The 27,979-nt window shown below is 43.6% G+C and overlaps 2 protein-coding genes across 4 annotated transcripts; one reads left to right on the top strand and one right to left on the bottom strand.

Moving 5' to 3' along the window:
* The first annotated feature begins 108 nt into the window (after window positions 1–108).
* On the top strand, window positions 109–16,841 carry plcd4b (phospholipase C, delta 4b). Of its 2 annotated transcripts, none has more exons than XM_063213499.1 (16): window positions 109–376; window positions 1,543–1,593; window positions 1,697–1,855; window positions 1,959–2,187; window positions 2,278–2,407; window positions 2,511–2,742; window positions 3,700–3,901; window positions 8,260–8,404; window positions 8,886–9,038; window positions 10,260–10,424; window positions 11,942–12,098; window positions 12,691–12,807; window positions 13,725–13,903; window positions 14,019–14,151; window positions 14,285–14,434; window positions 14,560–16,841. In XM_063213499.1, exons 2-16 carry the CDS (start codon window positions 1,572–1,574, stop codon window positions 14,649–14,651), a joined length of 2,265 nt encoding a protein of 754 aa, XP_063069569.1. In that variant the 5' UTR covers window positions 109–376; window positions 1,543–1,571; the 3' UTR covers window positions 14,652–16,841. The 2 variants fall into 2 exon arrangements, with proteins under 2 accessions (XP_063069569.1, XP_063069568.1); XM_063213498.1 differs by having other exon boundaries at window positions 1,482–1,593.
* On the bottom strand, window positions 16,775–27,979 carry znf142 (zinc finger protein 142). 2 transcript variants are annotated; one of them, XM_063213496.1, is made up of 9 exons: window positions 27,651–27,979; window positions 27,076–27,306; window positions 26,148–26,975; window positions 25,371–25,548; window positions 22,851–25,284; window positions 22,410–22,569; window positions 20,378–20,604; window positions 18,262–18,367; window positions 16,775–18,171 (listed from the first exon to the last, which is right to left on the bottom strand). In XM_063213496.1, exons 2-9 carry the CDS (start codon window positions 27,272–27,274, stop codon window positions 17,666–17,668), a joined length of 4,638 nt encoding a protein of 1,545 aa, XP_063069566.1. In that variant the 5' UTR covers window positions 27,275–27,306; window positions 27,651–27,979; the 3' UTR covers window positions 16,775–17,665. The 2 variants fall into 2 exon arrangements, with proteins under 2 accessions (XP_063069566.1, XP_063069565.1); XM_063213495.1 differs by having other exon boundaries at window positions 27,076–27,703.

Below are 27,979 nucleotides of genomic sequence, written 5' to 3'. Positions count from 1 at the left end.
GGGAGGGAGGCAGGGAGAGGGTGAGGGAGAGAGAGAGAGAGAGAGAGAGAGGGAGGGAGGGAGAGAGAGAGAGAGGGAGGGTGGGTGGGGGAAAGAGAGCAAAGGCGAAGTGCATCAGTGTGCAGCAGCAGCATTGAGTGTGTGTGGCTCAGTTTTCCCAGCCTGCCTCCCAGCTCTGACTCAGACTATCCTGTGCAGAGAAGGGGAGACTGGCAGACAGGCGGCGAGCAGACTGCCTGCACTCTCTCTCTCCCTCTCTCTCCCTCTCTCTCTCTCTCTCCCTCTTTCCCTCTCTCTCCCTCTTTCTCCCTGGACACTCCCTCTCCCCTGGGTCCTTCGAGCTGCCTAGACAAAGATCATTGCCCCCTTCATTTTGGTGAGTACCCTCTCCTCAGCCTGCGTGTGCTGCTTTTCATGCTCTGTCTTTGTCACACATGGTCCTTCTGCTCCTCCTGTGCTCAGTACAAGCTGCCTTTTTCTTTGCCTGGGCGCTTGATTCCATTGTTTCCCAGTGCCCTCTTGTTTTCCTGGCTCACATTTCAACATATGGAGCTCATTTGCTTTTCTTCTCTCCTGCAATTATGACAGCGGCTCTGTCTGCAGCACTCAAGGCTTTGCTTCAAATGCTGGAATGTAAGCGCCGAATTACAGAATTGCAATCTCTTCGTAGATAGTACATTGGTGGAGTGAGTGCGCGCGAAAGCATCAGCTTTGGAGGTTTTTTTTAAAAGTGAATTGCCATTTATTGCTCTGTTAGCTGATTTCCCCCGGGAGGCATATCGTCTGAGTCATCCACTTAATTTTCTTCACCATGTATTACAGGCCGAATGTGCCCTACCCAGCCACTCTGGCCCTTGAGCAGTGTAACCACCACTGGCTGAGTTAGAGAACAGTGGATCATTTCTGCACCCTTGGCGCCTGCAAATAACCACATAAAAGGGCCCATTGGCCATTACATGCCTGAGGTGTTTTCTGTTTACATGATGCATGTCTTTATTTAATTTGCAGCTGCTACACCATCCAACTCAACCATGAAGAAAGTTTTGGGGGATTTGAAAAGGGAGTGGTTGCAGACAGCCATTGTATTTTATGACCCCCCACAACCCCATCACATCAGCACAGCATTTCCTTTGTCAGAACTTTGAAGGATTGTCTAAAAAAGTTAATAGCAGGATGTCGCGTACCTTGTGGCTCAACCCTGTAGGTCTTATTGACACAGCACTACAACACATAGGCTGGAGTGTGCGATAAGATCAACATGTGATTCAGTCAGCTGAATTTAACTGGTTTAAGATGTGTGGGAAGGATCAATTCATGTGACTGCATGGTTGATTATTGAGCTGTTGAGCTTTCTGTGTTGAGACCGAGTCCTGCAAGAGTTAACAGAAAAGACCCCAGACCAAGAGTCCAAAAATTGTTTGTGTTCTATCACATGGCCTGGAATGCGTGTTCAAAGGCTGCACTTCTGTGTCTCGTTATAGGCAGAGAATGCTGCATGGTTGAAGGCACTAAGTCTCTGACAGAAATACTTCTTATTGGCAGGAAATTCTTTGGTATGCTATAAATCCACCATGGAATCACCCCAGAAACTGCGTAAGTTCTGCTTGCAAAATAGAATTATTTATATATACTTCAAAACATCAAAAAGTCTTGTGACTACAACGCTGAAAATGTTTTGTTTTTCTAACCTGACTAGGTATTCAGGGAAATGAGAACCTTCAGCGCATGATGGCAGGGGCCATGCTGCGGAAGGTGAAGTCTCGTTCCTCAAAGACTAAACGCCAATTTAAACTGCTAGAAGACTGTGCAACGGTTGGATACCAATCCAGCTGGACCAAGATGTCGAATTCCTCCTGTAAGAAAATAGACAGTGTGTGAATGTGAATTGTTGTTATAAACATAGACTGACTGGAATGGCATGAATGACTCAGTCCTTCCCTACCACTTTTATATTGCAGTCTCTGTCTGTGATGTGGAGGCCGTGCGTGAGGGGCACCAGTCTGAAGTTCTGCAAAGCCTTGCAAACGAGTTCCCCCCAGAGTGCTGCTTCACGCTGGTCTTCAGAGGCCGACAAGGGAACCTGGACCTCGTCGCTGAGACAGCGGAAGAGGCACAGGCATGGGTACAGGGTCTACGCACTCTCATTGAAAATATGGAGAGCATGGATGATCGTGAGAAGCTCGACCAGTATCCTTACCAGGAAATGCCCTTGCTGACTGAAAAAAACCTGCATTCCCTCATGACTCGTTTTTTCCTTAAGTGACCTCTTCTCCTTAGATGGATCTCTGACTGGTTTGTGAAGGCTGACAAAAACAAAGATGGCAGGATGAACTTCAAGGAGACCCGGAAGCTTCTAAAAATGATGAACCTAGACATGAATGAGCAGCACGCAATGCTACTTTTCAAGGTGACAATACAGCTTTGTTTTTTAAAAGCAAAACTTACATATTGTTATCACAGGGTGTGTTTTGGCAGCCTTTTAAATCATTTTGTAATTTTTGTTGTCACAGGCAGCAGACAAATCTCAGACGGACACCCTGGAGGCAACTGAGTTTGTGGTGTTCTACAAAATGCTGACCGAGAGAAAGGAAATCCTGGCCTTGTTCCAAGAGTACTCCAGTGATGGCAAGAAACTGTCCGTGTGCGATCTGGAAGACTTTCTCCGCGAGGAGCAGCAGGAGGGGGACACCAGTCAGCAACACGCTCTTGAGCTGATCGAACGATACGAGCCCTCACAGAAGGGTACAGACCACAGGCACCATTTGTCTTGTTTTTTTTATTCCTCAGCTCAGAGATAGGATACACAAGATATTATTACACAAATCATTACACATATTAACCCCTTAGCGCAAGAGCATATCTTATAACCCTACTGTCACCAACATTGTAATGGCTATGTCTTACTAATATGTATCTTAAGGCTCTCTATCATGTCATAGCAATGCTGTTACAATGTACACTACAGTATTTTCAGCAAATAGTGAATAGGCCCGCCGGCGACCCCATCTGCAGTAAGAGGCTACTTTTTTTAAATTTGGGGTTTTTGTGCCTTTATTCGATAAGACAGTGAAAAGCAGACAGGACATGATAGAGGGACAGAGCGATGGGGTAGGACCGGGAAATGATCCAAGTCGGATCATGTGGCCCGCATGTGGCCCAGATGTGGTATGATGCACTAGCCTAGCGCACTGCTACGCCACAGCACCACAGGCACCATCCGTTTTAACATCATCCATAGTAATAAGGTTAAAACGCCGACCGCCATTAAAGTGGCCACCCATTAACTTCAGTTGATTAGTGCGGACTGTAAAAATAGCGCACATTTATCTATCCTGTCTCCGTTTATTGCCCACAGCCCACATCCTATCTGCTTTATCTTGGTTATCCGTAATTCCATCATCTGATTTGTGTAGTTGATTGTTAATTGTCCGCTGTGGGCATATTGGCAGATATTGATTTTTATGCATTTTATTATTTTCGTTACTGATGACTTGTCTAGTGTTATTGAAGCCACGTTTAATATAACTCGCATCAAGTTGCATTTCTACCTTTTGAATCATAGAATGGTAGGTTGTCTGCTTTTCGCACTCTATGTCTTAACTTTACACAGAGGCAAATTCTAAGGGACAATGCAAACCATATTCTTCTTTTGATAAGGGATAATAAAAATTGTATTCTTTCTTTTTATTCACGCTTCAGCTAAAAAGAACCAGTACATGTCCAGAGACGGCTTCCTAATGTACCTGTACTCCCCCGAGGGCTCCATCTTCAACGCGGAGCACAGGGCTCTGTACCAGGACATGAGCCAGCCCCTCTCTCATTACTACATCTCCTCCTCACACAACACCTATCTGCTGGAGGACCAGCTCAAGGGGCCCAGCAGCGTGGAAGCTTACATCCAGTAAGACACTTTTTTGTGAAGTATTTTTTGGGGGGCTTTTTGCCTTTATTCTTGACAGGACAGACAGGAAATGAGTGGGGAGAGAGAGAAAGGGAGGGATCGGCAAATTACCTGGGCCGGAATCAAACCCAGGTCGCCGCCATAGTAACACAGTGCTACCGCTAGGCGCATCTTGCCACCAGGCAAGGCAGGCAGCCGCTTGGGGCCCCCAAGCCCCTAGATAGTGAATAACAGCCCATACTGTACTACAGTAGTGGTGATTATGATTCACATGTTCATTCTTTTGCATTTTGGCTTGGGGCCCCACCTGACCCTAGAATCGCCTCTGATGATATTGCTATATTTCTATATCTTTGTTGCTTTCATGTGTGTGTTTATTGCAAGGTTGTTGTTACAAAATGTTCATGACCAGATATCAGGCAAGATATTAGTACCAAGACGCTACGCAGATGATGCTATATACAGTCCCAGGAAAAAGTTTGTACACCCTTTGAAGTTTCTTACATTTCTGTCAAAATTGATCATAAAACATGGTCTGATCTTCCCGGAAATCTCAAGAAGGAACAATCAGAGTCTGCTTTAATTAATTCCACCCAAACATTTACATGTTATCATATTTGTATTGGTCATAAGGCCATAACATTCACAGGAGAGCAGGGCATAAGTAAGTACACCCTTGCATTAAGTAGGTTTTAACCCTCAGTTAGTTGCAATATCATCAACCAGACTTGTCCTGTAGTTGCAGATCAGATTAACAAAACAATCTGTTTGTATCTGGTCTCCCTCTTCTTTAGAGAACTGCCTCTCGTCAGCAAGGTTTGTGGGATGTCTGGAGTGCATAGCTTTCTTGACTTCATGCCATATAATCTCAATTGTTTTTTGTCAGGACTTTGACTGGGCTATTTAAGAATGTGTATTTCATTATTATGAAGCCATTCTAAAGTCGATTTGCTTCTAAAGTATGGGTTGTTGTCACATTTCAGGACCCATACTCTTGTGTGCTTCAACTGTGTGACAGACTTCCTCACGTTTTTTTCTGTAAAATATCACAATAAACTTGAGTTCATTGTTCCACTGATAATAGCAAACTGTCAAGGGCCTGAGGCAGCAAGGTAGCCGCATATAATGATGCTCCCGCCACCATACTCAGAAGAGGAGATGTAACCAAAAATAGCTAAAAATGGGATTCATTCTGCCAATCTAAAATGAATGGGGTTTCTGTCCAAAAAAATATTGCTGCACCTTTGAGGTTTGCAAAAAAGCATTTATATGCTTCATAGAATTACTGCAAAATATTCTGTAGACCAACGTTGAAATCAAAGTTGAATTGTTCAGGGGAACACACAATGTCATGTTTGGAGGAGAACTGGAGAACCACACCTTCACCAAAACATCATCTCCACCTTTGAGTATGGTGACGGGAGCATCATTATATGCGGCTACCTTGCTGCCTCAGGCCCTTTTCAGTTTTCTATTATCAGTGGAACAATGAACTCAGAAGTTTATCGAGATATTTTACAGAAAAAAGTGAGGTAGTCTGTCACACAGTTGAAGCACACAAGAGGATGGGTGCTGAAATGTGACAACAACCCATACTTTAGAAGCCAATCGACTTTAGAATGGCTTCATAATAATGAAATACACATTCTGGAATAGCCCAGTCAAAGCCCTGACAAAAAACAATTGAGATTATATGGCATGAAGTCAAGAAAGCTATGCACTCCAGACATCCCACAAACCTTGCTGACGAGAGGCAGTTTTCTAAAGAAGAGGGAGACCAGATACATCCAGATTGTTTTGTTAATCTAATCTGCAACTACAGGAAATATTTGGTTGAGGTTATTGCGACTAAATTAGGGTTAAAACCTATTAAATGCAAGGGTGTACTTACTTATGCCTTGCTGTCCTGTGAATTTTTACATCTTATGGCCAATGAAAATATGAAAACTTGTAAATGTTTGGGTTGAATTAGTTAAAGCAGACTCTGGTTGTTCCTTCTTGAGATTTCCGGGAAGATCAGACCATGTTTTATGACCAATTTTGACAGAAAGGTAAGAAATTTCAAAGGGTGTACAAACTTTTTCCTGGGACTGTATATGTGTGTCTTTTTGGTTTAGCCCTTTCATGCAGAGCTTGCATTACACAGATGGTTACAAAATAGTAATGAGCATTGCTTAATCTGCTGACGTGATGATGTTGTGGACTTTTATAGCCAACAGTGAGTCAGACTGCAATCCCATCTGCACCGAAGGGCTTTAAAAAGAGTTGGAACACACTCAGCATGCATTCAAATTAGGGCTGCACAATATATCGAAAATGTATCGAAATCGCGATATCAAGAGTGGCGATATGCATATCGCGAAAATGACTTGATTATCGCTAGAGTAAAATATTACTGTGCAGTCCAATCTCTAGCTGGATATCAACAAATGTGCAAGAAGCCTCCCATGACCAAAGCCACGCCCCCCACACAGACCGACAAATTAGTGACAAAAATCACTCGAAGATATTTCTAAACATCGTTTAAATATCGCTATCAAGGTATTGCATGCTGTTATCGAGTATCGAATTTTTTTTCTGATATCGTGCAGCCCTAATTCAAATTATGAATCACTATCTACCAGCCATCTCTGGCCTAAACCATTATGGTGCCATAGCAGAATTTGATCCTCAGCATCCACAACACTTACGAGGAACTGAAAACGTGTGACTCACCCATCACTTCCGTATGTTACAACACTGGGATGATAGGTTCAGTTGCATTTGTTTTTGATATTTGGAGTAGATATTCCAAGGTTTAAAAATCGTGCAAATGTTTCCAATAAATTCTGAAGTGTTTACTCTACGGTGAGTGCCACGCATGGGTGTTGCCCATTGATGACTAATTCTGGCCTGATTTGCTCACTTATACAGAAATTAAATATTAACTAATGAACGATTAACTTTTCCTGTTAATGTATTGTCTTGGCTAATGTTTCCTTTTAGTTTTCCCATATTCGTTTTCCAGTCTTTTCAAAGGTATTTCGGATACATATTGTTACTTTACTTTAACGTCAGAGTTATAAAGACTAGAACCACAATGATAACAGTGTGGTAAGGTAAAATGTGTAATGTGTAAGGCAACTACACACATTGAAATGATTGTTGCATTATTATTATTTTTTTCTTGAAATGATCCCACAGTTGCTGGTGCTGTAACCTAGTGATGAGCATCATTCCGGAAATGGAATGCTAACTGATGAAAAAAAAAAGCTTCACTACCAGCACACTGCTGCAACATTGCAGTCACACAGTCTTTAGTAAATCACAATGACTTGGTGATTGTCATTCTGATTACAACAACCTTATAACAGGGGCTGTGTCTTTACAAATGAAGAGTAAATTAAGTGCTGATTCGAGGGGGCCCCAAATTGAATTCTGCATATGGCCTGATAAAGTTTTGTTCCAGCCCTGGACCTTGCAAGCACTAGCAGTGCTAGTCATACACACTGACCTGACGGGGACGTAGAGGTTTTAACCTTAGCTCTGTTTTAGCGCCACCTCATACATTATTCACAGCCTGTGATCCTTTAATGTTTCCACTTTGCCTATGTTATTCAATAGGTCTTCAGCAGTTACACGCATCCCTGGGTGGGAGCTATCTGCATAATCTGTCTACACGTGTTAAGGGTCCATTTCCAAGCCAGACTGATCCATACCAGTCATCATGTTGCCATGGTGCCAATGCGTTCAGTTGCCTTTCTTCTGGTTTCTCCTTGTATGCGCACAGACACAGCAGATATGCTCATTCAATACACTGCGAGTGAATTCTGCACAAACACCTCTCAGGGGCAGCACTTACAGTAGCCAGTAACTGCATTACGCTCCCAGGAGACAGGGAAGTCGACAGGGGGGTACAAAGGGGCCAGTTGTCAAGGGCCCAGGGACAGGAGGGCCCCAGAATTGATTCTCCATTACGTTGCATGTAGTGTGTGGAGGGGTGTCCTGTCATATGGTTTTGTCCCGGGCTCAGCCAAAGATGTCAACGGCCCTGCCAGGAGGAACTGATACTTCGGGGGGAGTATTACAGGGGGATTAGATCAGGACTAACTGTCTTCCTGTAGTTTTCGGAGTGATAAGTCCAGCCATGGATCCAGTCATGGAACAATAAAAAAACACAACAAAAAGTTTTTTTTTTCAATTATTTCATGGCTGCATCCAGCATGAAATAATATATATATATTTTTTTTTAATTGAAAAGTGCAGACTCCTCACTCTGAAATCTACAGTCAGCCTTTGTCCTGCACCTTGTCCTGGGATGTGCACAGTCTTCACCTTCAACTACTTTGTAACTGTCTTCCTGTCCGTGCCCACTCCAGGGCCCTGAAGCGAGGCTGCCGCTGCGTAGAGGTGGACTGCTGGGACGGTCCTAATGGGGAGCCCATCGTCTATCACGGACACACCTTGACCTCCAAGATCCTCTTCAAAGATGTTATAGCCTCCGTGGCCAGCTACGCTTTTAAAGTACGATACTTTTCTTGCGCCTGTGCTTTGTATGCCTTAGTTATATTCAGGGCTCTAATTTAACACCAGCTAACCGGCCAAATGCTGGTGAAATTTCAATTTGGCTGGTAGAAAAGACCAAGTTAGCCACTTTTATCTATAAGCCATTTTGGCTGGAAATGATTTTTTTTTAATTTAGAGCCCTGGTCATATTTAACCCCTTAGCGCAGCACTATGGCTCTCTGTAATGTCACAGCATTGTTGTTATGATGTAGTTAAGCATTTTCAGCAAGTGAATAGGTTCGCCGGCGACCCCTGCTGCAGTAAGAGGCTACCCTACGGGATTTGTCTGTGTAAATGGTATTGGCTATTCAGGTTTTTTACATTTTTGTGTCCTGTGTTCGAGTTTGGTTGTTTTCTGTATTTGAAAATGGTATTGGATGACCCTAAACCTGATTGGCGATAATCATAATGGCCTTTTTTTTCTCCTCCTGATTTCAAGGTGTCAGAGTACCCTGTCATCATATCGTTGGAAAACCACTGTAGTATCGAGCAGCAGCAAGTCATGGCCAAACACCTGAGCAGCATCCTGGGAGACAGCCTCCTCAGATCCACCGTGGACGGCAGAGTGCCTACTGAGCTTCCCTCTCCAGAGGTGAGGCTACGGTAGACTAGCCCAGTGTTTCTCAACCTTTTTTTAGGCGAGGCACCCTTTCAAATCATGAAAAATTTCAAGGCACCCCAAATCAACAAGCCGTAACATGGCATCACATCCGATACCACACAAGCTTAGAAAAGTAACACATTTGGAGACGTCACACGACCTATGTTCGAAGTTGCAGCTGACTGGGGCGACCTATATTTACTTTATTGTGCGTAAATGGCAGATGAAAGATTCCACTGACTAGCATTAACTTATCAATTTAGACAAATATGTACTATATTACATCATTTATTTTTTAGCCACGTTTCCACGGCACCCCTGAGGGGGGCCCGCGGCACCCCTGGGTGCCCTGGCATCCCTGTTGAGAAACACTGGACTAGCCTGGCGACGCCATCCTATGTACTCCACCCAAAGATTTTGGCTCCGCACATAGTCTGGCGAAACCCTCCTAGCTCGGTTCGCTCACTGTTTAGCCAAACAGCAAACAGTTGAGATAAGAATGGTGATGCAGAACTCACCCGCGAAGTCTGTTACTGATTGGTTAAGGTAACACTATTCACACATTTGTTTTGTTATTTTTATGCTTTTGCGACACTATATCATAATAGTCATGCTAATAAAGAACAATATGAGTTTTAATTTGAATTCGGAACTCCAATGAATGGCAGAGTAAGATGAGACTATCTCCCACCCTCCATGGAGACGGATTCCTCTTAGCTTTCGCCAGACTGTTTGACAGAGTCACCCGGGCTAAGACTAGACTACTCTCCTCAACTTTCTCTCTTTCATCGTAATGTTTGTATCGATTACAAGGTAGGCCTACAGTAGGCTACTTATCAAATATTAATAGGCCAAATTAGGATATTAGATATTGATTTTTCAACTTCCTTTGCTGGCACTGGCATAGTACAGGAACCACTTAATTGTGCTTTTAATAAATCTATACAGCATTAAGCAGTACAGAATTTATGAAATTAGGCTCATCAAAGTGATCTTATCTTCTTATCTTGTCCTCTGCACCATTGTAATCACAGCGCTTCACCTACCGTAGTTCAATTTTGTGTGTGTGTGTGTGTGTGTGTGTGTGTGTGTGTGTGTGTGTGTGTGTGTGTGTGTGTGTGTGTGTGTGTGTGTGTGTGTGTGTGTGTGTGTGTGTGTGTGTCTGTGACGTGTGTGTGTATGTGTGTGTGTGTGTTTGTTTTCCCTGCCAAGGATCTGAAAGGCAAGATACTGATCAAAGGGAAAAAGATAGGTGGCATTGAGGATCATTTGGACGCGGCACAGGACACGCTGACAGGTGAAGTGAGTGATGAAGACGAGGCTGCAGAGATGGACAAGGACAGCCTTCAACCTGACGATACCAGCCAGAAAGACAAGGTACAGCACCAAGGAAACACTATTGGCATGTTCAGGCCGATCAGAATGGTGCCGGCAGAGATTCTTTAAGTATAGAGATATGCCATTGTAATAGTTTGCTATGGGCACCTAACATGACCAGGTTCCGGTCTGCCTAAAGGGGCGTGTCATAATACTCCTAGCATTGAATAGAACAGTCCTTAGGTCTGCCTAGGTCTGTCTAAAAGGGGATTTTCCCCCCCCCCCCCCCCAAAAAAAAAAAAACCCGGAAACAATGGGCCAATGGAACCTCTCTCTCTCTATTCTCTCTGGTGCCGGTGCTGATGCTAGTGCCTACACTTTACGTTCGGCACTAAAGTGCTTATCTGCAATCCATCCGCTTTCATACTGGGCTCTGAACTTTCTTCACACGTGACTGTGTGTGTTACCCGGATGAACTTACTGATTTCAAGGCCCACTTGGAATACCGTCACGGCCCAACAGTGGGCTCCGGCTTAGTTTAACCCCTTAAGACACGGTATTATAAATGAGCTGTTGCCAGAAGGGCAATGACTAAGTCGTAATGTATAACTAAAGGGCCCGTGCACTGTCATAGTAGTGTAGTACTACAGTAGTTAACTTTCAATGTCTATTACAACGTGCCTCAGGAGGTACGGCGTGCATTAAGGGGCTACAGGAACAGTCCACCATTTTTTGATTTTCACATATTTGCAGTATTTCCAAGCATTATTCATGAATATGCATATCATTTTCGTCTCTGTGTTTTCAGTACTTAGATTTACTGGTATCAGAATTATTAGCATAAGCTTAGCATAATCACTGGACGTAAATGGGAGCATTAGCATCAAGCCACAAATGATCACAGGGCGGAATTAAATAGCTGTTTTGCACTCTGGTGAATTTTACATTAATTCTAAAGTACTTTATAAGTACATTTGATATTTTGTTTGCTCCCATAGACTTGCATTGCTATGCTTAATTTGGCTATACTGTTAAACAAGGGAATGCAAACACAGATGAAAATGACATGCACATTCATGAATAATGCTTGGAAATAGGCTACTGCAAATATGTGAAAATCAATAAAAGGGTGGACTGTTCCTTTAAGAATCACCTGTATATTTCTTTTGCAAAAGAAAATGAATACCTTGACTATGATGAAAATAGTGCCATGTCGAAACGTTATTCTGGCACGTTTATGAATACAATTTCAAACATCCACAGCTGATTTGCTCTGGTGATCCTCCAGTGATCCTCCGTGATGACATCAATACCACCCCCTGCTATTACATCAAAACATTACACACAGAGCAACACATTACACTTCATGTAGCAAGCCTGGTGTTAAGTGCTAGATGTAGCTTTCCACACTGTCCATTAACTGACATTTAAAAAAAAGATTATTTACTATACATGTAAAATGAAATCTTAACACATCATATCAACCTAATGCTGTCTGTTTGTGGTGATTGTATGCATGTTCTGTACTTTACCATTTGAAGCAATTTTGCATAATTTATTCCTTGTTTTAAACTTAGAAGTCAAAGCAGAGTCTGTGTAAGGAGTTGTCTGACCTGGTGGTGTACTGCAAGAGTGTCCACTTCCATGGCTTTGAAAAGGCTCGAGAGACAGGGAAGTCCTATGAGATGTCCTCCCTCTCAGAGTCCAAGGCCAGGAAATGCATCAAGGATGCAGGTGGGTCCCTGTGACACTCATGTGATGGAGGTCATCTTGAATCTTGCACCGGACACTGTATGAGGCTCAGGGAGGGAGGTTTACTAACGTTCCACGCCAACTCTACTAGTTAGCCTCCGCCGTTACACTCATCTCCAGGGCCGCTGACAGCTTTTACAAGGCCCGGGCCAAAGTCATCTGAAAGGGCCCCCCAGCAAAAACTTAAAATGTAATGAGGACCCAATTCTGGGCCACCTCTCTGCCTAGCCATCCCCACTCCAACCCCCCCGTCAGCTTCCCTGCTCATCTCCAGTAAACTCTGATCTGAACTTGTGTCTTGCCTGAACGTATACCTTACCAGGGGTGCCAATCATGGCTTTAGAAAATAAAAACCTGACATGTGTTCTTCTTGTCTGGGCACTTTTCAAAGATGATTCCACTAGTGAACTATCCATTCTATTTGTCAACATATTTTGGGCACATTTGGATTGTTTTAAATGAAGTTGGATGATGGTGTTCTTTAGATACAGTATTTCTATTCAATGACTGCCTACACTTTGTGGATTTGTTGTGACTGTGTCTCATGTCTGTGGGTGTTGTTTGCGTGTGGTAGGGACAGAGTTTGTGCGGTATAACAGCAGGCAGCTGACCAGAATCTACCCCAGTGGCATGAGGACAGACTCATCTAACTACTGTCCCCAGGACATGTGGAACGTGGGTTGCCAGATAGGTAAGCATTTCATCCACATGAAAAAAACGACAGCTCTATATGATGTGTTTGCACGTCGGTGTAGCTCCATAATGCACGCTGTTCCACCAGTGGAATGCTGTAATAGTCATTAAAAGTTAGCGATTATGTTAGCACTGTGATTTGGTCATTGCCATTCTGGTAACAGAAAAATGTATAACACCGTGTCTTAATGGGTTAAGTGCTGTGTGCCTTTAACAGGAAACAGAAATTTGCAATCAACATTTGTTGTCAACTAAAAAGAAATACTAAACATCACATGATAGCCTACAGACCCGAACAAAGCAGAATGTAACAAACATGCATATTACCAAACAGTATATTTGAAGCTGCAAACTTTTCACTATTTTGTAACCATTCCATCCATGTGAAAGCAACAGCTCTACATGTTTTCCCACATAGTTTTAAACATTATGTGCCTTTAACAGGAACACAAAACTTTAATCAATACGTGTTGTCAATACAATCAACCCAGAAATACACCATCCATGCTACAAACCTGAACAAAGCTGAAGACATGCACATTACCAAACAGTGTATTTGAAGCGGCAAGCTTTTCACTATTTTAACTGTACATTTTTAATGCATTTATGAACCTGCATTTGGAGTTAAGCTTTGTATGTTATGCTTTATGTATGATTACCGCTAATGGGTATGGTTGGATGTGTTCAAAAAATAAAAAAAATAAAAAAAATTGGGGGTGGGGTCAACTTTATTTAGACAGGACCGTAAAGAGTGGGACAGGAAATGAGTGGGACAGAGAGACGGGTGAGGATCGGGACCCGCATTACAGCCCAGTGCCCAGCCAATTAAGCCACGGCTGGGCCATGGTTTGATGTTTTAAGGTAAAATACCACAATGCTACCATGTATGAATGTTTGTCTTGTGTCCCACCACAGTGGCCCTGAATTTCCAGACAGCTGGCACTGAGATGGACCTCAACGACGGCCTCTTTAATCAGAACAACTCTTGTGGCTATGTTCTTAAGCCTGACTTCTTACGTCAATACGACAGTGTCTTTGATCCAGACAGACCTCTGGATTTTCCTAGCTGCTCCCCAAAGAAACTCATCATCAAGGTATTCTGCACTGACCTACTATAAACACCACAAAGGGGGGATGTTTTCAGATCATTTTCATGTGTTACTCTGTGCTGATCCCACAGTTTGCGTCCATATTGATTTTTCATTATAGGTAATAAGTGGTCAGCAACTCCCCAAAGTCAATAAAAAGGAAGGCTCGATAGTAGACCCTCTCGTCAGGATAGAAATATTCGGTGTACCACAGGACCAGAACAAACAAGAGACGAAATACATTGATAACAATGGTAATTATTTTGTATTGTTATTATTTGTGGTGAAGCACTAAGTAAAATGGGCCTGATTTCTTGTGTGTTGTATGTTAATTCATTCTTGACGTCCATGATGTTCAGTAATGTAACTCAAGCCGTTGTTCTGCAGGATTTAACCCTGTATGGGAAGAAAACCTTTTGTTCACCGTCCACACTCCTGAGCTGGCGCTTTTGCGCTTTGTTGTGGAAGACCATGACACGACAACAAGGAACGATTTCATGGGGCAGTACACCATACCATTCACATCTATCGTACAAGGTAAATATTTTACCCACTACCAAGTACCTTTGTTAAGCACAGCATAAGCATGAACTAATTGTGTGGACTGTACATGTCAACAAGTACTGTATGTATAACCATGACTGTTTTTTTTCCATCTTCAGGATATCGCCACATTCATCTGTTGTCCAAAGATGGCACATGTATTGCTCCGTCCTCTTTATTTGTGCATATCCAAATCAAAGACCTTGCATGATCCACAGATGATGCCCTGCTGATACACCAAAATGCATTATTGGCCTGTGTTAAAGGCATTATAGTACCTCATATGATCCTATGCTGTCTTATCTTTCTTCAATGGAGGCAACCAAAATGCAATGACAATGTCTTTAAATGGCACTTCTACAGGGGCGGAGACAAATTGGATTGAGAAAGTAAATGTAAATGTGATGCCAGATATACTACTAAGGCAAAGTGCAGTAACTACATGTTTTGTCAAAATTGAGTTTGACTGAAAATGGTTTATGGTCCAAATGTGTAACTACTGTAACTACAATATCAAACCTAATGCAAAGCCTTTGAAGGCATTTTCTCAGTTTCAATGTTGGCATAGTTACTGCACTTTGCCTTTGTAGGGTAGTATCCCCTCTGCCTGTGCATCCAACACAGGTGATTTCACACATTTACTTGCTCTTCAACCTGGCTGCGGGGGTGTGGTAAGTAGGATCAGTGATTTATTGAATTGGCTGTAGCAAATGTGTGGTGGGATTTTCACTTTCTGAACCTGGGATGTCCTCCCCTGCACTTAAATGATGCTTTAAAGCAGTGGTTCTCAACCTTTTTTGCATAAACGCCCCCTGGACCTCATCATAGGCCTCCCAATGCCCCTTTGACCTCATAAACCTGCCACCGCCCCCCTTATTATTAAAAAATAAAATAGACTAATGCCCCCCAATGGCAACTAAGCACCTCCCGCTCTCAGATGTATCCTCAACGCCCCCCAAGAGCTCCCCAACGCCCCCTGGGAGGCTGTATCGCCCCCCGTTGAGAAACACTACTTTAAAGGAAGCGGTGTTGATGAGCACTGCTCATGCTACCTGAGGAGAACTAGGATTACTAGCATGTAAAACTGGGCATGCATGCACCTCTGTGCAAACTAGTAGCTGTCACCCTGATGTCTTAAAACGTTCCATCTCATGTAAACTGGTCAATGAACTCTCATACTAATTCATTTGTTCAGAAAAAAAGTTTCAGGGTTTTGATGCATTGCCATAAGTGCCAAAATGATCTAATCAATGTCTCTGCATAGCATGCAATACTGTCTATATCTTAATCAGTATAAACTATATGAATCCTGCTGCTAACTAACCTCTGGTTGTGAAAGGGAGAACAAGGTAAATTTATGCACTACTAATACTCAGTATTATCTTTGTTTTATTATGTGAAGGAAAATGTTCAAGCACCTTTACAAAGTTACTTTACAAAGATTTTTTTAAAAAGTGTTTTTAATGTTTGACGTTTCATGAAAAGTTCCGTCTCTTATCTTTTATTTATTTGTTTGCTATTCATGTGTAATAGCGCTGTTTGAATTTTTTGTTGCCTACATTTCAGAAGAAAAAAAGAACAGTCAGCCGAGATGGCGTACCATCCTCTGTAAACATAAACCACGTTATTTTTTCCCCATTTTACAACTTGCAACTGTAACAAGATTTTCATGACTTCACGTACACTACAAGTATTGTACAACTATACATTTTAAGAAGCTGGACCTGCTTTTTGAAAGACAACTAAGCTGAAAATAAACCAAATTTTCACCAAAACCAAAATTCCATTTGTCTCACACTGTCATTTACGAGGGAATATGAGGGTACAAAAAGTATTAATGGCATTCTACAATACTGGCATTTGGCAATATTTTTTAAGGCCTAGAAGCGTCTAAATGTCTGTGACTTGTCCGTGTTCTTGACTGTCAAACGTCTGTAAAAAAATAACAATGGCAGGAACAAGGCATTAATTAGCCTCTTGTGGCTAAAAATATGTTCCTTCCAAGCAGCACATTCTGTTCATTTATCATCAGTACATAGACATTTCTCCACAAAACCTGTAAATATTGAACAAAAAGACAAAAAAGAGTGTAAAAGGAGAAAAATGAAAACAAAATAAAACTAGAAATGCACTCAGAGAGTGCAGACCTCCGCCAAGGTAGCTGATTGATAGAACATTTGACAATGTCACACCCTATTTTTATTTGAAGTCTTTCTGGCTTCTTTTTGAGTTAGAAACTGGAATGTTAAAACTCGCCCTGTCCACAATTTAATTTGTGGTCACTAGGGACGTCTAGATTTCTAGGCTAGCAATTGTGAAGAATCACTATTGGAGGATCACCACCAGAATTTAATCACTTGTTCCTTGAGTCACTTCCAACAACTCCACAAAGTTTCATCCAAATCCGTTCATACGTTTTTGAGTTATCCTGCTGACAGACAAACAGACAAACCAACTCGACCGAAAACATAACCTCCTTGGTGGAGGTAAAAAAAAAAAAAGTACTCTTTGCCAAACTGACAGAAAGGCATTGAGGTCTTTGGTTATTCCTTGACACCAAAGAGTACAAATCCCTCCAGAATTATTGGCCACTCTGGTTAACCTGTAATTACAACAGAGGAAAACAAACTGAATTTATTAGAAGCCGAAGGCCACAAATAATTATTTAGACCACAGTGCATACCACAGACATTGGTGCTTAAATAATTCATTAACTCTCTATCCTCTGGAATGTTGCTGTTTGCACATACAGTACAATACCATAGTCAAGTCACACACAGTGTTTCTTAACTGGTGGGTCAGGATATAAAAGTGAGTCACGGAGGGTTCCTCATGGGTGGGTCACGGAACCATGTTGTAAAAATGAATACATTTTCCATGTTATTGCCAGTCCCAAACTTGAGACAACATGCAGTTTTAAGCATAAATGATTGTCATGTCAAGGAGAGGGTGAAACACATCTTACACATCTTAGTTGATAGACATGTTGCATGTCAGCATAAAGTACAGATGCTGATGCAAAACATACGGAGTGTATGCCATTAAATGCATGGTGGTTGGTGATATTTATATTTTTTGATAATTAGAATAAATTAACCAGTTTCCCACAGCATAACAAAAAACTGGGTCCCAAAAGTGATGTCCGTAGAAAGTTGTGGGTCCCAACCCCAAGACTATTCCAGTGAAGAAAGTACCACTGATCACACGCACTCTGATCTCAACCAATCAGCTCTGCTGCCTATGCTCCTCAGGGGCCTCCTGCATAAGAGGTCCCTCCTCTTCACCTGTGGTGTTGTCCGGCTGCTCAACCGGCACCGTGAGCCGGGCCTCCTGGAGTGTGGTGAGAACGGTGTCAGGGTCTCTCTCGACTCCCTCCTCCACAGGCTCATCCGGGTGGTGCCTGCGAAGGTGCTTTACCACCTGGAACCTCTGCCTGGCCCGGTAGCTGCAGTGCAGGCATTGGTAGGGCTGCTGGTTGGTGTGGGTGAGGTAGTGGTTCTTCAGGCCGGCGGCCCAGCGGAAGGCCTTGGGGCACATGTTGCAGACGAACGGCCGCTCCTCGCCGTGCTTCATCTGGTGGGTCTTGAGCAGGAAGCGCGTCTTGAAGGCCTTGCCGCACTTCTCGCAGATGAAGGAGCGCACGTCGCGGTGGCGCGTCTCCTGGTGCACGCGCAGAGCGTCGGCCCGATTGGTGCGATACTCGCACTCGTCACACGCGTGAGGCTTTGCTCCTGACGAATGCAAAACAAAAACTCTTACAACTCTGGTTTTAAAAATCATGCAACACATTATTACCAGTGGTTTGGCAGGGCTTTACATACCTGTGTGCTTTGTCATGTGGTACTTCAGCTGGCTCACCCACTTGCATTTGTAACCACACTCGGGACAAAGGTATTTCCTTTCCTCCTGGTGAATCCTCATATGATACTATAAAGTTGAGATGAAAAAAATATCTATAAAGATAACTGATCGTAATTTGAAATGCACACTCCAGATGATTGATAACAGTTTTCCTCTTTGCAGGTTGTCCTGCAAGTTGAAATTGTCACTCATGAAGAACTACCTGTTGAGTGCAATCTTTTTGCAGACATTATGATAAAAAAGGTGTCAACAGTAAAAGTGTAATTCATGGTCTAAGTACTACACTAGCACATGATATTAAAAAGCTGCTGCACCATTTACTCCTTTGTAACTAAAGAGGTAGGATAGACTGTGCTGTTACTGAAAAACACGAAAAACCAAACAAGAACCCACTACAAACTTGATCCAACCAGTGCAGAGTCAGCTGATCGTAAAACGTAAAAAGTACACAGGTCTCTAAGGGGTCTTACACACCAGGGCGGTAAAGCGTCGCGGAACAGCCGCGTTTTTTACCGGCGTCGGTGAAAATACATTGAAACATATCTGTCCTTACACACCAACCGGCGGTAGTCGAGCGTCAGCGGCGCGGGAGCCGGCTCCGCGCCGCGCTGCATTTGGAAAATAGAACTCGAGCGTATTTTTCACGCCGGCGACCGGCGGTGTCCCATTGAAATGAATGGCAGAGTAGCATGCTAGCTTTGGCTGTGGGGAGGGTTTTGAACAGGACGGGCCGCGCACGCTGACGCTGTCAGTGTGAAAGGCAGACAAAAACACGCCGGCCGAAACTAAGCAGAAAGACCGCGTTCGTCCCGCAACTGTTCCGTTCCGCCTTGGTATGTTTTGGCCCTAAGACTGAAAAACTAGTTTTATGTTCCTTTAAGGGGTATGCCACTATTTTGGGGCTTAATACAGTTAAAATCGTTGGCTGGGGTTTATAAAGGTGGTAAAGTGTCTTATTTTTCATGTTAAGCGTTGTCTTGCTTTAAGACAAGTTCAAAGAGGGAGCATGTCGCTAAGCTAGTGAAAGTAAATGGATCCGTGTAGCATGCTCTGCACAGGCAACATGATCTCCAAAAATTCTGTGCTCCTGGACACGGATGTTAAGGACACAAAATCCGTGTCCAAGAGCAAGGAATTTGCCAAAATTCCGTGCTCCTGGATACGGAATTATTTTCTGTGATGGACACACAGAAGTGCTCTCTCTATACTCCCACAGCTCTATGTTTCCACAGTATTCCACAGGATTTTTCTAATTTCAAATATTTTTTCTCAAAAAAACATTTCTTACTGACAGGTTAGGGTTAGACATTGTTTTGGTCTGGGCACAGCTAGTTTTCTTTCATTCATTATATGAATTTGATAGCCTAGCAACCAACTGGAAAAGGTATTTCTCAAAAATATGTCTTTAATGACAGGTTAAGGTTAGGGAATGTTTTGGTCAGGGCACAACTTAAATTGCTAAAGCATTTTGTTTAGGATCAGCATTTGGTATGTATTTTCTAATGATAGAGTTAACACAGTGCTGTGGTAATAGCCTATAGAAAGCACTTCCGTGTGGCCATCACGGAAAACAATTCCGTGTCCAGGAGCACAGAAAATAATTCCGTGTCCAAGAGCACAGAATTTTGTCAAAATCCGTGCTCCTGGACACGGATTTCGTGTCCTTAACATCCGTGTCCAGGAGCATGGAATTTTTGGGGATCATTCTGGCACAGGAGTAGCTGCACTGCGTAAATGGTTGAACTATAGTCAATCAATGGTTAAAACCATAGACACAAACCGTGCTCAAAAAAACGTGGCAACTATGAATAACTAAAAACCATGGTTTAGTTATCATAGTAAAACCATGGTCGATTTTCGTAAGGGTAAGGGTAAAGGGCACTAAATTAACTTCTTTCATCAACAGCCAAAATGGCTAGTAGATGTTAATTTCACTAGCCATATACACATTGACTAATGGGTCAAAGTGGCTAGTAAGTTGGTCTTTTCTACCAGCCAAACTGAAATTTTACCAGCATTTGGCCAGTTGCCTGGTCTTAATTTAGAGCCCTGTTTAACAGACACTACATACAGTACCTTTAGTCTAGAGGGCTCTCCACAGGAGTAGCTGCACTGCGTACAGCGGTACGGCTTCTCCCCAGTGTGAGTGCGGATGTGCCAGGTGATCTTGTGCTGGTTCCGTGTGGAGAACGTGCACTCTGTGCACTTGTAGAGCCGGACGCCCCCGTGAGAGCGGATGTGCTGGTCAAACACCAGCTGGTGGCGGCAGGCAAAGCCACAGACCTCGCACTTCAGGGACTTGTCTTCGAGGAGTGTGGAGAAAAATGGTATTGTATTGTAATGTAATTGTATTGTAATGTTATTGCGGTACTTATTTTCACAATATACTGCATCGATTAATGACAATTGATTATTTAATCATAATAAAATTGAATTTGCCGCTGGTTCATTTTGTTCAGTAGCTCTCTCCCAGATGCTAATATGTTTAATAAAATGAATTGACTTGAATGCTATATGGTAACTATGGTATTTTTACACATTTACTGAAGCAAATATCACAATTCATCACAATAGTACATGAATCGCAATGCATCGTGACAGAATCGCATCGTGGCATGTGTACCCAGGTGAAAAACCCATATACTTAAAGTGTACTTTTTTTGACCGTACTTAGTACAAAGTGTACTATTTTCGGCGATTTAAAGTGCGCTTCATTGCACTATTAGTGCGCTGAAGCACTACTAAAGCAGTACTTCAGCACACTTGCAGCACACTGAGGATGCTAAATTGGCACCGCTTTTGGACAACTTTAAGTGCACTACAAGCATACTTTTGAAAGTATGCTCCAAACACGCTTTTCATGCATTCGTATGGCATTAATAGTGTGCTTGAGTACACTTCTATAACATTTTATTGTTACTAGAAGTACAATAAAAGTATATTAACTTCATGCTTCTTTGGACTACATTGGAACATTTTAAGTCTGTAAAAAGTATATCATATTAAGTATTGTAAATATATAACAGGTATGCTTGAAGTATATTTACAGTACACTCCCAAGTACATGAAATAATATAAATGTAATAGTACAATCCATGCTAGTCCTCAGAGCTTGTACATTACACACAGCCACATGTCACAGTAGTGATACAGTATGCATGCCTAGCACAACTGACATTGACAATCATTACATTGTTACAGAGATTTCAGATACACATTTTACTTTATTTCAGTCTTATTCCACCTTCCTGCAATTGATCATTTGAATTGATCATTAATGGTGACCCTTGAGTCTTAGTTTGAACAATTAGTCCCTACTTACCTCCCACCACGATGCCATGGGAAGTGTGAGCATATATATACCAGAACATATACGTGACCATCATAATGACGGTGGGAACATGGTCATTTTTTGTGTACCACTTTAAAATTTTAAAACTCCTACAATAAACGCAGAATATAACAATGAGTAATATTTTCATGCAAACCAAAAATATTCCTTAGAGGTCAATGGCTTTCTGTTTGAGAAATTGAGCTCCAAGAAGTGCATTACATGATGGTACATGCATGATGATGCATGATGGTTAGATGCACTTTGTGTAAGCACACTTTGAATATATTTGGATGAAGCACAATCATAGTGCACTTAGAAAAAGTATACTTCCAATATGTTAAAGTGATTTACTTTAAAGCGCACTATAGAAAATCACACTTCGAAGTCACTTGGGTGAAGTATAATCAAAGTGCACTTAAAAAAAGTGCAATTGCAATATGTTATTAAAAAAATACACTTTTAGTAAGTTCACTATTAGAACACTATTAGTATATTCCTCTAAATACACTTTAGCCAAACATCTTCTAAGTGCACTTTATGTATGGTTCGCAAAGTGTACTTTCTTTGAGAGCAACTTAATTACATCTAATTTTAAGTACACTTTAAATAAGCATATTGTTAACATACTTTTTCTTAGCACAAAAAGTGTGAGTGCACTTTTAACATGCTAAGTACACTTCAGTTGTGCTTTTATTGTACTAAATTGAACCACTTTTTCACCTGGGTAGTATCATGATGCGCATTGAGAATCATGAACCCTTTGCCAATACCCACCCTTATTGTCCTCGGCCGGCCCGCCCTCGCCCTCGTGCTCGTCCAGCAGGTGCTGTGCCAGGAGCTGCCTCTTCCGGGTGGCAAAGGGGCACTCGGGGCAGCGCTGGGTGAGGTGGGTCTTGCGATGCTCCTCGAGAGCGGCTGCCGTCTCGAAGCTCACCTGCAGAGGTGTCAAAAGTTTAAGTTTTTAACTACAAAAAAAGAAACGCTGTTTCCTTCCAACAAAGGTAACTTAACTGAATAACCAGTAGACCTGTGTACTTGTCTTGCAATCAGCTAACTTTGCACTGGTTGGATCAAGTTTGTGGTGGGTTCTTTAGTGTTTTTCAGTACAACACAGACTATCTACCTCATGGTGTAACAGCTATGTAATATCATGCGCTAGTGTTGTACTTGCACCATGAATTTAAGTTAACTTTTATTTTTGACACCTCTGCTCACCTGGCAGGTGGAGCAGTCCAGCTGAGGATGCTTCTGCTGGAGGTGGTCCTTCAGGGAGCGTCTACTGCGGCAGGTGAAGCTGCACTGAGCGCAGGTGTGCGTCTGCGTCTGCGTCTGCGTCGGCTGGCTGTTGTGCTTCCTGTTCTGATGCTGCTTGAGAGCCGTCCCTGAGCTGAAACGCGCCTCACACTGGCTGCACGTGTGATTAAGCTCCCCTGTGTGGCAGCTCTGTGTGTGGCGGCTGAGGTCGTTCGGGCTGTAACCACCGTAGTCGCACAGCTGGCAGAAGTGTGTGGCCCGCCTCTCGTGGACCCGCTGCCGGTGCAGCCGCAGCTTAGACGTGGTGCCGAAAGTCTGGTCGCAGAGGTCGCAGGCCTGCCGACCCAGGCCCGTGTGCAAGGACTCGTGGGCCTCCAGGCGGTACCGGCGCGTGGTTCTGAAATCGCAGAAGCGGCAGCTGTGCGGCTTGGCTCCCTCGTGCTTCAGGGCCACGTGCTGGGCCATGCAGCGGGCCTGCTTGCAGCTGAAGGAGCAGGACTCGCACTGCAGCTGGGGCTTCCTGCCTTGCCCTTTGGGAGCTGGATGAGGCTTCTCCTTCTTGTGAACACGTGTGTGATGTGTCAGTGCTTTTTGTGATTTGGCAACAAAGGAGCAGGACTGGCACTGGACTGGCCTGGGCTTCAGGCAACCTCTCCGTCCGTGGCTTTCTAATGCTCTTTGCTGACTGCATGTGAATGAACAAGTGGGGCAAGAAAACCGCTTTGTACTTTTTTCTTTGCCTGCCCCCTTTGTGTTATTGTTCTCATCATCCCAGTTTTCCTCCCCTTCTTCAGGGTTCGAATCATTGCTGTCTGGCTTGGATTTCTGGCAAGAGGAACAATGTCGCTCTATGGTAGTAAGTCTAGTCGAGGTTAAGGAACAGGTCTTGCAAGTAAACTTTCCATCTATTTCAGTGTAAGCTTGACCACCACCCTCAGAGCAGGGTTCTGTAGTATGCACCTGCTCTTTGTTTACAGCAGTAGATGTAGATGTTGTACTAGCACCTGCTTCATTTCTACGACCTACAGAATTGTTAACATTTACGGAGACTGTGTTGTCAAATGTTTGTGCTTCTCCCTTTTCCTGCTCATTGGGTACATTGAACCTTGCGGGCGCCACGTGAAAGCGCTTTCTTTTCTTCAGAAGAACAGCACACTTCTTGAGACGATGCGTATTCAGGCCCCGCTGCTGCTTGAACTTGGCCCCGCAGGCTGAGCAGCAGAGCGATTCAGCTTTCGGGGCCCCACAGGACGAGCGGCGGCAGTGTCGCCTGAGGGACGTCTGCTTGCGTGTCACGTAGGAGCAGTGCCCACAACGGTACACCTCGGTCTGGGTCTGGACCACCAGCATCTGAACCCGGCCCTCCAGCACCAAAGCATCCGCTTGCTCCTTGTCCTGTTTCTTCATGGCGCTCAAGACAGCCTCGGAGGAACCAGGAGGAGCCTCGGAGGAGGAGTGCACGTCACAAGCTGGATGCAGGGAAGGAGGCTCTGTTGGCTCCGCACTATCACATTCCTCAAATTCTACATCATGCTGTTCACTTACTGGCTCCCTGGAGACCGGCATTTTTCCGTCAACAGGCTGCAACTCCTCTGAAGCAGCGGCCAGACTTTGAGTATTGCCAGTTGTGGTTTGAGAGCTGTCGTCATCACTTACGGGCGTCAAAACTAAGGTGCAGCACGATTCATTGTAGTTGTCGTCACACTGCTGACTCTCTGCAAGCTCTTGTACTGAGACAGTTTGAGAGTTGGCATCACTTTCAACTATTGTTTCCAAAACTCCTGAGTGGACTGACAGCTGTTCTTGACCTTCACAAAGGGTGACAATAGTCTCACCAGCTATCACATCCTGATGGTCGGCGAGCACTTGCCCTGATCCTGTCGCAGAAAGGTCATCCTGACTACCAGCCACATTTCCTGCAGAGCTTCCTTCAGCCTCAGCAGAGGTTGCCCCTGCCTTTAAAAACAAGCCCTGCAGCGGATCCAGACCAGCATTTTCCCTCTGCTTCCCCGCATAGTTCTCAAGCCACTTGGTGTCCCCTGGCACATATCCATGAGCCTTTTTCTTGTGCAGGAAAAGCCCAGTATTGCTGTACGTGCAGTAGGAGCAAAGAGCGCAGCGGAACTCTTGGCTCCTGGTGTGCTTGCTGTTCTCGTGGTTCCGCAGCGCTTGGCGATAGCGGCTCTGGTGAGGACAGTATTTGCACTGGAAGACGGGAGGTTGGGGCTGTTCTCGCGTGCAGTGCTTCAGCTGCATGTGTTTGCGGAGTTCGCTTTTGCGCTTGCAGGAGTAAGCACAGACCTCGCAAATCAACGACTTGGCCTGGTGACGCAGCTTGTGGCTGTTAAGTTGGTCGGTGCGGTGACAGCGGTATGAACACTGATTACACTTGTACCTGCAAGGACATAAGAAGACTTACTTACTATATGAGAAGTGTGTGACTGTATATAGACTGATATAGTTCAAACAGTTCAAACAGACCTGAGGTCCCCAGAATGTTTTCGCATGTGCACACTCAGATATTGCTTCCACTTGGTGACATAACCACACACTGAGCACATGTGATTCTTGTCATCAGAGTGTGTGAGCATATGCTTTGAGAGGTAGGTCTCATCACGACATCTGAAGTCACAAATCTTGCACTTGTGGGGCTTTTCACCTAAAAACAAAATTGAAAATAAGGAAATCAATGAACGCTATTCAACAGCATGTAATATATATATATATTATATACTATATATACACTGTACATGTTATATACTATATATACGGTATATAAACATGATACATTTAGTTGTATAGTTATTACTTATTATTAATATTTTGTATTATATTGTTATTAAAGCGCTACAAAGTGGTATCAACTTGTGGTTAGTGGTACTAGTGATGTAAAATTCATGTCATTACAGCTACTCTTCAAAAAGTGGAGAAGACGCACTCACACTATCGCCTAAATAGGCTACTTAACAATTCTTAACTGGGTGCTGAATCCCACAAAAACTTGAATGAATAAATGAAGCAAAGGACAGCACTCTTCAAATTTCTTCTTTGTTTATTCACCCACGAACGTTTCGGGCAGAGCCCTTCTTCAGCGTGTAAACTTCTTCAGCGGGCAACGCCATTACATGCTGAAGAAGGGCTCTGCCCGAAATGTTCATGGGCGAATAAACAAAGAAGAAATCTGAAGAGTGCTGTCCTTTGCTTCATTTATTCATTACAGCTACTCTGCCATGTCTTCTTAGAACATGGACCTCTCACCAGTGTGCAAAAGCATGTGCCGGGTCAAGACTCGTTTATGGGCTGTAACGAAATCACACTGCTGACAACGATGGGCTTTCTCGTTGGCATGGAAATGACCGACGTGTTGATCAAACTCCACAGGGTTGAAAGTGGTGAAGGCACAGAAGCCACAGTTTAACTCCTCCTTGCCCGCGTGCCCCTTCCTCTTGTGCTGCTGAAAGAGAGTCTTGTTGGAGCATGAGAAGTCACACTCTGTACAGTGAAAGGCCTGGTGCGTGCGCGTGTGCGCCTCCATGGCCTCTGCACTCAGGAAAAGGGCACTGCAGGCATGATGGCGACACTCCACAGCCATCATGTTGTGGGTATCCCCCAAATGCCCCTGCAGGTCCCTTTTCTCTGTGGTCTGGAAAGAACATCCTTCATGAAGGCAGCTGAGCTGGCCCTCTCTAGGAACATTGTGGACCTTCATGTGGGCCTTCAGCTGCTTGCTCTGCTGGAAGGTTTCTCCACATGTCGGACAGGGGTACTTGTCAGAGCGGACCTCTGCTCCAGCCTGTTCTCCATGCACGTTGGCCAGGTGCCGGCGGAGCGAGTTGCGCTCGACCGCTCCGTAGTCGCACAGGTGGCAGTGGTGCAGCTTCTGGCCGGCTTCCCGCAGCATGTGGATGCCAAGCTTGCTCTTGCTGGTGAAGTGGCGCTTGCAGGTGGGGCACTGCAGGCTGGGGTCTGGGAAGTGCAGGTGCATGTGCTCCACCAAGTGGGTGCGGGACTTGAAGCAGCGGCGGCACTCGGAGCATATGTGGGTGCGGAACTGGTGCTCAGCTTCATCCACAATGGGACCTTTCGCTATAAGGAAAGTGAATGACAAATTAGTGCTTGCATTATTACTTGTTTGGCTCACAGAAAACTAAATCTCAAAGTGCTGAACAAAGAGAGTAGTTGTTACCTTTGCTAGGGCGTTTTGGCTTTTGGGCTGATTTTCTCCTCTGAGTCTTCTTCAGTTTTGAATTCATGCCCATGACTGCCTGTTCACCCACGTCCGTTGTGTTTGTAGCACAATTCTGAGCTCTTCTTTTTCTATTTGGAATAGGCCTATACCAGGGTGTTTTAGGCCTACTCATCTCAGTGTTTGAGTTTTTGTTCATTTTAATGTCTTGATGATCGTCTTCTTCTTTACCTTAACAAAAGTGTTTGTGGATAAATACGCAACAAATCCTGTTTGTGCAAAACTTAACAGAGTTTATAAAAGCATAATTGAGTTCATTGATTCATTTCATACCATTACTTAATTAGGTAGGCTATACACTAACCATTGCAATAACACTGGTGGGCCTATGCTTTTTTACACTGGAGTGGACCTGTTGCAACTTGCATTCAATGGCTATTCGTTTAATTAGGTACACATTATTAAACTATGATGGTATACACCTTCTCTAACCACAGGGCGCACACCACCTTTACTGAAATGCTGCTGTTCCATAGATTCTGTATTACAAGAAACTTCAAAGAAATCTAACCTACTGCGTGGGATCCGTTGCTTAAGTCTCCGCGCAACCAAGAATCATCATAGCCTTGAAGTCAAAATGAGTCAGTCTGCCAGAGTCTTGCATTATAACCGAGAGAAATTTATAACAGAGATTTGCCGATAAATACTTACATTTCCTTCAAAATCTATTGTTTTCGGTGTTTTTGTTTTTGGCTACCCCGTTTGTGAGCACAGCCTAGCATTGGCTTTGGCTATGCGAAACACTTGGCAAAACATTTTCCATAAATCGATAACAATGTAGACGGGCCGATTTTGACCACGTAATTAAAAATTAAAATAATATGACACAACCAAGACATCAAAC

This window comes from Engraulis encrasicolus, chromosome 13 (genome assembly GCF_034702125.1).
Source record: "Engraulis encrasicolus isolate BLACKSEA-1 chromosome 13, IST_EnEncr_1.0, whole genome shotgun sequence".
NCBI lineage: Eukaryota > Metazoa > Chordata > Actinopteri > Clupeiformes > Engraulidae > Engraulis > Engraulis encrasicolus.
Note: the sequence above shows the minus strand (reverse complement) of the source record. Positions and strands in the feature narration are given on the sequence as shown.

Coding starts and splice junctions, on each gene's coding strand:
- plcd4b (XM_063213499.1), top strand. CDS start 1,572: ATGGAATCACCCCAGAAACTGC. Junction 2,188..2,277: donor GATCGTGAGAAGCTCGACCA/GTATCCTTACCA, acceptor TCTTCTCCTTAG/ATGGATCTCTGACTGGTTTG. Junction 8,405..8,885: donor TGGCCAGCTACGCTTTTAAA/GTACGATACTTT, acceptor CCTGATTTCAAG/GTGTCAGAGTACCCTGTCAT.
- znf142 (XM_063213496.1), bottom strand. CDS start 27,274: ATGAACAAAAACTCAAACACTGAGATGAGTAGGCCTAAAACACCCTGG. Junction 25,285..25,370: donor AAACATTCTGGGGACCTCAG/GTCTGTTTGAAC, acceptor ATGTCCTTGCAG/GTACAAGTGTAATCAGTGTT. Junction 18,172..18,261: donor CCACATGACAAAGCACACAG/GTATGTAAAGCC, acceptor TGCATTCGTCAG/GAGCAAAGCCTCACGCGTGT.